General features: G+C 37.6%; 1 protein-coding gene across 5 annotated transcripts in view; it reads right to left on the bottom strand.

Moving 5' to 3' along the window:
• The window catches only part of ATP11C (ATPase phospholipid transporting 11C (ATP11C blood group)), a 123,778-nt gene that overhangs the window by 75,904 nt on the left and 34,578 nt on the right, over positions 1-13,296 (bottom strand). For 3 of the 5 annotated variants that reach the window (XM_075187315.1, XM_075187319.1, XM_075187318.1), the window contains exons 1-2: positions 11,953-12,050; positions 5,264-5,383 (exon numbers count right to left, since the gene is read on the bottom strand). In XM_075187315.1, coding sequence (XP_075043416.1) covers positions 5,264-5,383; positions 11,953-12,003 — 171 coding nt within the window. In that variant the 5' untranslated portion in view covers positions 12,004-12,050. Of the gene's footprint in view, positions 1-5,263; positions 5,384-11,952; positions 12,051-13,296 lie in introns of those variants that run through there. The other 2 variants (XM_075187314.1, XM_075187316.1) reach the window with 2 other exon arrangements.

Here is a 13,296-nt window from a genome sequence, read left to right on the forward strand (position 1 = left end):
GATTGGGTCAAGATCAGGACCTTCAGAACATTTTTGATGTGATAATCCACGAGTGTTATGAGAAATTCTCAAATGTCCTCTACATTCAGGACAGGCTGCTGGGACTCAATCTCGAACTTCCTGGTTCTTATAAATTTACTGAGCTGCAAATCCAAAATTGTATGTATCCTCCTTCTAGAATGAAAATCCTGGAGTAGAATTTTTTTTTCTTCCCACAACACCTTCAAGCTGTCCAACATGACAGGGATCTATAAAAATCATGTTTCATCGTGGAGATCTCACGTATTGTAATGCATATCCCTCTCAAGACCAGTGCATCTGTTGTCATTAAGGTGGACCACTGTCTCTCCAGAGTAATGAATACCTTTGGCATCACTGGGAAGAAAATCTGGAAAGACCCTGGGAATTTAATCCCTCTCTGTAGCTGAAATCCCTGCCTTAAGGTGGGTTGCATGGCACGGCTTTTTCCAGATCTGTATTGCTTGGCCTCTCTGAATTCTCTATGGGGATTAGATCTACTTTTAAGCTGCTCTGTGTATACTCTTCTATAGGGCGTCTCCTATGCCAAATGTACAGACTTTCTATCAGATACTTTTGAAATGAAAGAGTTCAGTTTTATTCCCAAAAAGGTATTCACCTTCAAAAGGTAGGGACGCCAGTTGTTTTGGGAGTGAGTATCTGCCATCCATGAACAGCCACAAGGCTCTTCGGCTTACCACAGTAGATGCCATGGCTCTATTAGATAATCTGATAGAGAACACTGAAGCTTAGCAGATGAACTCAATTATCCTCTGTATTTCCTGGACAGTGTTACAGGGGTCACTTATTTGGACCCTGTCCTGGATGTTTTATTTACAGCTATTATTCCAAACTCGAAAAGCCTGGTAAGTTGCTGTCATTGCTGCCGGTTTCAATGCTACAACTCTGGTGACTGACACGAAGCTTAAGACCCATGCAAACTTCCTATCTCACAGAGTTAGCATCCTCCAGGGGAATCAATTTTTTTGTAGTCTGGTAATAGATGCAGCAACCTGAGACATATCCTTGAACCTGATATCAGAGAGGAAAGGATGCAGAGGACTCAATATGGTTGCATGACCCTTGGGAGGGTCTCTAGCTTGAGTGTATCTATACAAAAAAATGGAGCTAGCAGTAAGATCTGAACAAGAACTTACTGAGGGCTAACCCCGAGTATGGAGATTGGTACCTCTTTACCTAAATGTTGCAGAGAAACCACTTCTCTCCATCTGGTCACCCACGGGTCCAGTTTATCCCAGCATGCACAACCACCACATCAGCGTGCAGTGCATCACGCGCACATACTCTCATTTCCTCCTTTACTGAAATATTGTAGGCAGAGGCGTCCTGGCATTGTAGCTGCAGTCCCAGAGGGAAGGTGCTTCACCCAGAGGAAGCATTTACATAGTCATGCTGGTATCTCCACAGCTAGTACCGACAGCTCCCTGGGGTTTTTAGGAGTGCAGCCTGGTTATGGCATCACAAAATAGTAAAGCCCCAAACAATAAAAATATTAAAACTTGTAACTGAACCTGGCTCGAGAAGGACAAAGCAGACACCCGAAGGAAAGGGAAATTGCTTTATATAGGTTCTAGAGTATTAGTTTCTGCTGCCATGCAGAAGGATTTTTGATCTGCTGAACTTTATACTTTTGGCCCCAATTGTAAAGCGCTGCGGAATTTGCTGGCGCTATATAAATAAATGTTGATGTTGATGATGGTTATGGTGAAAAAGTTAACTCATATATTTATTAAAAAGCTATTTAAAAATATAAAAATAATATATATATATATATATATATATATATATATATATATATATATATATATATATATATATATATATATATATGTGACATATTAAAATATACATGGTAAAATAAATGAAATACAAACAATATATAAATAGATGTGTGACAGACTGATCATATATAATATCTCATGATCAACATCTAAAAAATCTAATGACATAATCAATCTGCAAAAAAACATAAATAGATGCCCTTAACCCATTACTCATAAATATTATTCAAAAATGCAAATTCTTCATAGTAAATGCAATACCTTAATAGGTTCCAATCTAAACAAATTCAACACTTATTTACTCTTTATTAAAAAATGCATTCATAATAATCTCTGGATATACATCCTGAATAGGAAAAGAGGCGAATCAGATATTATTCAGCTCAATTGTTCGTTTAAACCACGAGGCGTAAAGAGTTTTTAATCTGAAGATCCAATATGCCTCCAGTTTATACAGGAGATTACAACGATCCCCTCCTCTATTAGTCACCTGGACCTATTCAATAGCTCTAACTTGTATGTCCCGCAATGAGCTTATTTCACAATTATTAATATGACAAGACAAACTATGAGTTATTACTTGTTTCAAAATATTTCTACAATGTTCTAGAAAATGTAATTGGAGAGGTCTTGTATGCCCTATAATGAATACCACATCCACCATTAATTAAATAAACTACATAACTAGATCTACAATCCATGTTTCTTTTAATAGAAACCTTCTCTCCAGTATAAAGTATACAAATTCACTGGTCCTGTGTTCAACAAAACCACATGTGAGGCACCGTGATTTCCCACATTTATAAAAACCATTAGGTTGTGTGAAGCCAGCATTCAGGATTCTTAGATATTTTCCCAATCCCCAATTCCCTTTTATCTTGTTTGTCCTTGAAAAAACTAGGGACTAACATTTCCTTAAGATTTTTATAATGCTATGTGAAATGTACCATGGTTAATTCTACAAATGTTTATTTTGAAATGGGCTAGGGCTAATTATATTATCCATGTAATATGATTGGCTGGTTTGAATCATGTGATTTGTTTACATTCTGAACTAAAACGTCTATTGCAGGGATATGTCTGAGCCAAATAAGTAAACTTAGACAGGTTTTTGTGTATTCGAGACAAATGAATTCCGAACTGCATTTCTGAATATTGATTTATTGTAATGATTTGTTCAAATTAATGATTGGTTTATATAATGCAGTAAATGGTATTTAAGGGTGCCCGTATGGCTTATACTTCAACCTCTGATGAAACCGCCCCTTTTAGAGACGGAGAAACACGCTAAGGAACGTTAGTGGCAAACAGATTGAGCTTTCCAACATCTCGATTATTAACATTAAAGTGGACTTTTATGGCAATTGGATCCCCTTTTAAATCGCACAGAATTTGAGCGCTCCATTGGAACTAAGGTATGATATTGAGTACATCTGTTGACAGTGGAATTTTTTTGGCTTCAAATCGTTGCCTAATGGATTGATCCTGTCGTAATTTTTCATTGGTGGGACCTTTCACCTAAGATATGAGCAGTGGATCGCTATCAACACCAACTGAATAAATTTGTGCATACCTTATGAACTACTGAATTAAATTTTTATGTGGATTTGTTTTTGGACAACCATCTGACCACATAATAAATTATAGTACCAAATTGGCTTAGTTACACAAAAGGAACGGTTACTGAACATCCAGAACAAATATGTGTGCTTATGTGTGTAAATAATCAATTGGAGCCAGTTGAATATCAGTTTTGAGAGCAGTCTGGATTTGTTTGCAATTGCACTTTATTTTGTCATAACTAGCGTGTATTTTAATTTCACTTTTATGTGATTATATCTATATTTCTATAAATAGTTTTTTAATAAATATGAGTTAGCTTTTTTTACCATAACCAGTGCTCTTCAGTATTTGTGTCAGTCTTTAGTTATAACAGTTCACTGTAGAATCTGTGTGGTGCATGGGTATGGCTCCCTTCTCAAGAAGATATTAAAGAACTGCTCCCCAAAGGAAGTCAAACACACTGACGGAAACAATGGTTGGGTTTTGGGCCCTCTACCTACTATAGACTGTTAATAAATTCCTTATTGTGCTGAAAATCTTTAAACACTTGTGCTGGTCTATTCATTAATTAATGGACTTGGTGGATAGAGAATATATCTATATATCTACTGGGGCAGTTAATTAGCCAATCATGTAGCAGAGGGGGATGAATCTAAATTCAAATGCTGGGAGTTTGCAATCTATGGCTGTCTAAGGCAATTATACTGGGTACACACTACAGGTTTTTCAATCAATTATTGTGCTGATCACACAGTTTGGTAAGATATCGCAAATAGTGTGTACGCTCCCACGTCATGTTTTATCATATAAAGTACATTGTATCGTTTGATTTGGTTTTATAAACTTATTAAAAATCACGGTCAAAGATGTCGGGTAAATGTGGCAGTGTGTATGCACTCACGACCTGCAGTGTAGAAGACTGTTATGACAGACAAAGAGCACAGATCTGAAGGTGAGTCATGTAGGTATGAATCGGCATGCTCACCGGGACTTTCAGTCATTGGTAAACTCGTTACCGAAATCACATCTGCAGTGATTTTCTGCAGTGTGTACTCGGCTTTAGACACAACAAGAGAAGATAAGAGGCAGCTGATACTGTGATGGACATTTACTGTAACCACAGAATGCTTATGGCAGGTTAAGCAATGATGTGTGATGTTCAATTCGATTGGGAGGGTAATTAATATTTAGTGTGTGTATTTGTGTGTGTGTTGGGGGGCAGGGAGGGGGTGTCTTGTTACTAAAATGGATTTTCCATTTAAATGTCAAATCCACCCCCCTCTATCCCACTGTAATAAATCAAACTACTGAAATTCTTCACCCTAGTTTAGGAAATTTATATACTGCCAGGACCAGCTCCAAGTATTGTGTTTTATCATCATATTTAAATAAACAGTCATTTCAGTGTTGGAAGCAACAGAGATAAACTTCATCCCTTAAGGGCCGTGGTGTTGGATTCTTAGGGGCATATTCAATTCCGATCCGATTCGCGGTAACGCGCGTTACTGCGGAAAATGCTCACTACTGCCGGTAATACGGTATCGCAATAACGCGGATTTTCGTACGGAGCCCTATGGGCTGCGAATGAAAATCCACGTTATTGCGGTACCGCGGATTACGTTCGCGGCCGTTCCGGCGCGATCCCGCGAATCGGGATCGGAATTGAATATGCCCCTTAGGCTTCACAAAAAGCTGGCAAATTGTATTATTGCAATTCCTAATGAAAGGAAATAATGTAATTCCCTACTTTACATTATTACATTTGAGGTACATAGCCTGTATGATAGTGTTCTACCTGAAGTCTTGTGCTTTTTAAGAAAAAAATGCATTTGTTTAATGTAAGTAAAAATCTAAAAGTAATGTAAATAAAATTGACCAACCTTTGATGAGACAATCCGGTTATCACAGAATTTTGGAGCAATGTAAGCATCTGTTTCCGAAGCTGGGCGATGTCCAACATACACAGTACGTGTTCCCACGCGATTGTCTTCTCCCGGACACTGTGAAACACAAGAGAAAGACTTAACTGAAGTCATAGATTCCTCGAATACATGCACTCTTCTACTAGGGAATACTTATGTAATATTACATTCATTGCCAAATATTCATTTTGCAGTTTCCCCTCCTGCTTAAGAGCTCGTTCCCGACACATTAGGCACTGTAACTGAAGTGGTATAAGCAGGACAAATGATCCACAGCACTGACTTGTTCTGGGACACAAGATGTGTTGGGGAATTATTGAAGTAGTTCAACTTAGGAAACTGCTGGCGTTCTTTTTGTTTTCTTGCATGTTTATCTCATCCTTCTATGTCAGCAAGGACAGTGCAGTCTGCTTTATCAGGAGAACAAGGAATGATGAACAATTCCAGAGCTTGGCGGGAAATAGAAAGAGACCCTAGGCTCAAATTCTGCTCAGCACTTGTGACAACTACCCAATGTTTCCAACACAATATTTATTCCAAGTAAATGACATGTGTTTTGCATGCGTCTGGAATCAATGCAAGTTTTAAATTTCAAAGACAATGTGTGCTTTGGAGAGTTCATACTGGCAAATTACGATGGAGTATTTTAAACTGCACCTGCTGTCCACACAGCACAGACCGTAACTTTGAGTCGTACTAATATTCATCAATAGGGTTCTCATTTTGTTTTTTCTTGGGGGGAGGGGGGTCGTGGCTTTTGTTATATTTCTGCCCTATTAGTATCAAGCAAAGCCCTCTATTAATAAGGATACGGCTTGTCATTGTACTATGAACTAATGACATGTGTTGCACAAATCAGGAGGCAGAGAGACCAGATGTCACAATACTGTAGTCCAGGGTTTCCCAAACCCAGTCCTCAGGGCTCCCCAACAGTGCAGGTTTTCCGGATCACATGTGACATAATTAGGACCAGCTGTGGATCTGTTACAATGTGTCAGTCAGTAATGAATACACCTGTGCTCCAGCAAGGAGATATGGAAAACCTGCACTGTTAGGGAGCCCTGAGGACTGGGTTTGGGAAACCCTGATATAGTCTATAAATTCAGTAGGAACAAGCGACATCCCTTGGATACAAAGTAAAAGTAGCCATAACAGGCAATATACACAAAAATGTTGCATATAAATTCTCTACAAACAGTGACAATAGTGGGGTATGAAATGGAGGCAGCTATCTTGTAGCCGGAACCAATAATCATTAGGATTTTACCTGTCAATTCACTAGGCTTCAGTGACAGCAGTGAGACACAATAGGAGAAGGCAACAAGTCCATTTTTTGTTTTTTGTTTTATTGAAACAGAAAATGAGTAAAGACAAGTACAGTTCAACAACACAAATCAAGTCAAACCCCTGGTGCGGTCAATATTAGACTTAGAATGAGTAGTATAACTGTGACCAGTAGTAAAAACATTCAATACACAGTAACAGTCATTCAGTGTTCAGGTCAGCAGACCATAGAAAGCCACTGGAAGATTACATGAGATCCGACTCATACAGCCGTTCGATAGAAATATCAGAATAAACATTAATAGAGGGATCCTCCAGCAGTAACCTGGTCTTATATCAGGTTGTAAATTTAAAGCATGAACAAATTTGAGATTTTAATGTGGTTGTTAAGGAGTCAATAAAACTTTACCAAACTTCAAAAAAGTCTTTGGGCTAGATTTACTAAACTGCGGGTTTGGAAAAGTGGAGATGTTGCCTATAGCAACCAATCAGATCCTAGCTTTCATTTATTTAGTGCATTCTACAAAATGACAGCTAGAATCTGATTGGTTGCTATAGGCAACATCTCCACTTTTTCAAACCCGCAGTTTAGTAAATATACCCCTTTGTCTCTTTTCTTCCTTAAGCAATGAAGGTTTGAGCCAGTGTATTCTAATGGCGAAAAAGAACTTATTATGAAAAATATCCATAGTCGGCGGCTTTATCCACATTTCTAGGATGCTTTTCGTAGCAACAGCAGAAATTATTAATAGCAGTTTACTGCTACCTCTCGTCATTTGTGAGGACACAGTTCTGAGACCAAGCAACGACAATTCAGACGAGAGAGGAACATAATTATTAAGGAGATATGTGGCGGCATATTGGTGGACTTGCTACTAAAATCTTATAATGTAAGGAGGTTCTCACATGCAATGGAAGAAAGAAGCATCAGAAATATGGCATTTTAAGCAGGCGTTAAGAGTCCTATAAAGCAATGGTTTGTCTACATTGTGGGGATAAGTAGCTTCTGTGAAAATATTATAAAACATTTCCCTATAAATGCTGGATGTTAATGTATTAATATATAATTTAAGTTTTTTAAAGATACTGTCCATCTTTATATGTGGGAAAAGTTCGGCCTAATAAGATAGACTGAAACGCATTTTAGTAACATCAAAAACCATTTGTAATTATAATGGGTAGTCCATTGTAACCAGTGTTACCCAGCAAAAGCATTTGAACAAAACTATGAAACATAAAAGTAACCTTGTTTTTAATCACCAGTACAATACCATAGCGGCATAATATCTCTATAGATATGTCAAACAATGGTTCTCAGAGCAGATAAACAATTAACTGAAACGTATTGTACGCTCTATGCAATGTTTAGTATTGTACACTCTATGCAATGTTTAGTACTGTGTGCTCTATGTAATGTTTAGTACTGGGTGCTCTATGTAATGTTTAGTACTGGGTGCTCTATGCAATGTTTAGTACTGGGTGCTCTATGCAATGTTTAGTACTGGGTGCTCTATGTAATGTTTAGTACTGGGTGCTCTATGTAATGTTTAGTATTGTGTGCTCTATGCAATGATTAGTACTGCGTGCTCTATGCAATGTTTAGTACTGCGTGCTCTATGTAATGTTTAGTACTGTGCGCTCTATGTAATGTTTAGTATTGTGTGCTCTATGTAATGTTTAGTACTGTGCGCTCTATGTAATGTTTAGCATTGTGCGCTCTATGTAATGTTTAGTACTGCGTGCTCTATGTAATGTTTAGTACTGTGCGCTCTATGTAATGTTTAGTACTGTGCGCTCTATGCAATGTTTAGTATTGTATGCTCTTTGTACATATCCATTTAATTGATTACAGATCTACAGCTTGCCATTGCTTATGACAGTCAGCTATAAAATAATAACAAACAGAAAGCGAGACAGGAGTATAATTGCTGTAGATGGAGCACATTTGCCCAGCTTATTACTCATTTATGATAGATGTGCGTCACAGACAACATAGAAAGGAGCTTCACCAACAATTTCCATCTGTCACAGTTACCCTATCATGGAAATCCAAGTATTAGGCAGCAAAATGCAGACAGAAGCATGTGGGAACCCGTACCTCTAATCCACCCTGACAAAAGGTGTGTTTGTCATCTGGTGAAATGGAAGTTATAAAGCACCTTTTGATGGATAAGTGGAAAAGTACATGACGGAGTAAAAGCCAAACATATCCATGAAGTTGACAATGATTCTCTGGCATATTCTGAGCTCTCTTTCTGGGTATTAATAGGTCATAGTTTCTAGCAATGGATAACAAGGATGATGTGAAAGCTCAAGGACTAAATTAAACATGCATGTAGCAGCATTTACAAAACGGCTCCATTTACTTACCATGCTGAAAAATTATTATACAAATCACAAACTTTGTTCTATTATAGGGTATACAATAAATACCTATGAAATGAGGAGAAACATGACGTGCTTCAAAATTCCAAACTCTGGGCCTGATTCATTAAGGATCTTAACTTGAGAAACTTCTTATTTCAGTCTCCTGGACAAAACCATGTTACAATGCAAGGGGTGCAAATTAGTATTCTGTTTTGCACATAAGTTAAATACTGCCTGTTTTTTCATGTAGCACACAAATATCAACTTTAAATTTTAGTGTACAAATAAGCTATCAAGTATTTGTGTGCTACATGAAAAAACAGGCAGTATTTAACTTATGTGCAAAACAGAATACTAATTTGCACCCCTTGCATTGTAACATGGTTTTGTCCAGGAGACTGAAATAAGAAGTTTCTCAAGTTAAGATGCTTAATGAATCAGGCCCTCTGTCATTAAAGAGGGACTTAAACTGACTACTATGTATGTCCACTAATGGACACAGAAAGCTTTATATTGAAGTTGTTGACATGATATCTATCCCAAACCTTTACTGAAAGCAGAAATAATTAAAATATAAATATTTTTAGAATTGAGAATCTTCTACATTTGTGCCACTGGCAAAAAGTCTACTAAACTGCAGTGAACTCTGATTGCTGGAGTTAATGGAAAGAAAAAGCAGGCTGCGCAGTCATTGACAGACCTGGCCAGTTGTAATAAAACTGTGTGATTAGTGTTAGGTTGCAGAACTTGCAATAATGAATGAGGCACTGGTGGCCTGGGGATGAATTATAATGGACTTAAATGGGGTACTTGGTAAATATAGATCAAAGTTGTAAAACACAACCAGAGTTCACTGCAGTTTAGTAGACACGCCGCTGCTGAAGGTGATGGAAGGAAAAGCAACCAGGACAGTCGATGAAACAAATGATGTGGGCATTAGAAGATTTAGCAGTTCAAGTTGCATACAGGGCTGCCAAGAGGAATTCTGGGCCCCGGTACAACAACTTCATGGGGCCCCCCTTATAGCTGAGCATTGGGGAAAAAATATTACAGTGGTAGTGGGTGTGTTCATACAATTGGGGGTGTGGCTATGCTTCATTGGGGCGTGTCTAGCCGGTGAAAAGCACTAGCCCACCCTCCTACAGAAAAAAACCTGCATTGTTGTGTACACCATTGGCACAAGGGTGCAGTGCCCGCTCGCAAGTTCATTTAAATCAACCAAATCCAGACACTTGGGACTTCAAAACAGACTTTGGTCCCATTCGGTCAGCTTTTAAAAGCTGCATTCACCTATGTATGAATGAAATGATAAGAGACAAAATAAAAAGCATAAGAGCTCACTAGCAGTAAAACGTTTTATATTGTGCACTATTTATCCATTCAGTGCATCTTACAAGAACAGAACAAAAATAAATAAACTGTGTATGCTGAAGATCAGATTGTGACGGAGACCTCTGCTGTGCACTCATACGTTCAAGTCCACGTGGAATGTCTCAAATATGACAGCATTCAGTGAGCAGCTGATAAATGACTCTAGATGAAACAAAGCAGTTCCGACATGCAAGGAAAGATAAAACAGTTCAACAAATCAAAATATTTCTGCACGTTAGCCATGTTTTAAATAACTGACTTTATGCTACAGTTGAATGAAAATACCCAACGCCGTATTCTGACAATATATTTAAAACAGATGTGATGGGCGTTGCTTTTGGACCTCAAGTCAAAAATCTGCACCCGTTACAAAATATAAACTTGAAAAGCTAAGAGCTTGAAAGAAGTCAGATTGAAACTATTACACAGACCCATTTTGTAACTGCTAATTGAGATTTTCATGTTTTGCAGAATAAAACACAAATCAATCCTATATATATATATATATATATATATATATATATATATATATATATATATATATATATATATACATACATATATACATTACAAAAAGAGGCTTAAAATTAATCCATGAATTGCACCTCATTTTTGTATATTTTATTTATTTTCTTTCTGCGTGAAATGTTTATATCACATTTGGAAAGGAGCATGGTGTCTGCATGTAAAATGCCTCTGCTGTCCTTTTTGCAGCTCCTTATGGAGCTAATCACAGCAAGTATGGGGGAACCAATAGCCACCCAGTAACAATGGCATACCCAGAATGTTGCAGAAGCTTATGGCGCCAGAAATCCAAAAAAGACTAGCTGTGCCAATACAAAAGAACAAAGTGCATCAGTGAGATATAAAAAAAAAAAAAAAAAAAAAAAAAAGAGTTTTCATTCCACTAAAACTTGTAAAACAATGTTAAAAATATTAGGTGTTCTTCCTTATACATTGGGCATCATGGTGGCAAAGTGGTTAGCACTGTGGTCATGAGTTTGATTCCAGACAGGGACCTATCTGTAAAGAATGTGTATGTTCTCCCAGTGCTGTGTGGGTTTCCTCCAAGTGCTCCAGTTTCGCCCCACAGTTCAAAACCACAATGGACAGTTAAATGTCCTCTGCCAAAAATGTATCCAAGTGGTGTGTGCGTGCGAGGTAGGGAATTTAGATTGTAAGCTCTACTGGGACAGGGACGGATGTGAATAACTACATATACTCTGTTTTATATAACTCTAATCATTACACACCACTCTACAAACAATAATAAAAATAATGGAGTGTAAGCTAAATTTTACAATTATCGCTTAGTTTAAGCTTCCTGCTTCATTATGTTTAGTGACAGTACGTGAAGCATGTAAGAAAAAGATCACCAATTGGATCACACACTTGCACTCGTTTTAAAATGTAGTTATCAGTTTGTACTGCACAATGCCACGGGTTTGAGCTATGAAAATTCAAACATTTTTGGACTGCAATAGACTAAAAACCTGTAGCAGTTGCACAACTAAAATATTAACTTACATAATCGACTAAAAGCACAACCATCAGCGGGAAAGTTTCAATAGAAAAACTTTTACAACATGTTTAAATAAATAAAATAAAAAAAAATGCAGTCTTACCCATAAAGACCACAATGTAAACCAAGATTCACCATTCGTTAATGGCTGCATTTCAAACAAAACAATGCCCACGATTTAAGTTCCTCAGCAGAACCGTACAGTAATTCAGCAGCTAGCTAGAATTCTAAAATGCTGAGTGAACAAAGGTCGCCAGAAGAATTTGTACAGAGTTAACCTTAACACAATGCCAACAGAAAGCAGAACAAGATTGCAAATCATTGGAGGAAAAAAAGCTTTGTTTACAAAATGTAATCCACAAACAGGTCACCAATTTTATTTGATCCCTTTTTTTTTTTTTCTTTAAAAGACATATTTCTGAAATACGTGTTTTCCTTTTTGTGTGTAAAGTTCACCTGTCCCCTATACACCATGGTAACAAACTTTTATAGGCTGAAGTAAGCTTCATGAGAATGTAGGCTGTGAATTCAATGTGAACCTTTAATGTCTCTGAAGGAAAAAGTAGAGGAAGCCATTTTGTGAGCTGAGAAAGTATTCTACGAGAACACAAACTAACATTCACAGCTGAAAGGTTTTTCTTCAGTGATGTCACTGGTTATTTCTATAGCACCATTATATTGTTATAAATAGGTATTTAAATTTATTTTCCTCTGTTGAATCACTCTGTATGTCTCTACACTGGTTGCCTGTTTTCTACCGAATCCAATATAAAATACTTTTACTAACCTACAAGGCCATCAACAAAGCTGCACCAACATACATCTCCTCTCTTGTCTCAAAATATCTCCCAAATCTGCAACTCCGTTCTGCACAAGATCTGTTTCTCTCATCCACCCTCACTACATCCTCCCATTCCTGATTACAGGACTTTTATCGGGCTGCACCCACTCTATGGAATTCTCTCCCTCGCACAATAAGACTCTCCCTCTGGTCTACAAGCTTTCAAGCGTTCTCTGAAAACCCACCTCTTTAGACAAGCTTATAATATTCCTCAACCACCCTCTTAACCTCACTACATTACCCTATTACCACCCGTTATACAACTACCCCTTGACCAACATTGTTGTGTGACAGGATCATTTAGATTATGAGTCAATTTTACCTTTGCAGTCTGGCTGGGCCAACTGCAAATGTAGACTTAACCTCATGTGTCAAACTCCCATTGTCCAATAGATTGTAAGCTTGCGAGCAGGGCCTTCTCATCTCTTTGTCTGTTTTACCCAGTTTGTTTATTAGTTTACTATGTTTGTCCCCAATTGTAAAGCGCTACGGAATATGTTGGCGCTATATAAATAAATGATGATGATGATGATATTATGACTGGTAGCTGAATGAGGCTTTAAATATGTATTGATACAAATTCTGTTGCGAAGTTTAAGGTGTCCC

Source organism: Mixophyes fleayi, chromosome 9 (assembly GCF_038048845.1).
Source record: "Mixophyes fleayi isolate aMixFle1 chromosome 9, aMixFle1.hap1, whole genome shotgun sequence".
Lineage (NCBI taxonomy): Eukaryota > Metazoa > Chordata > Amphibia > Anura > Limnodynastidae > Mixophyes > Mixophyes fleayi.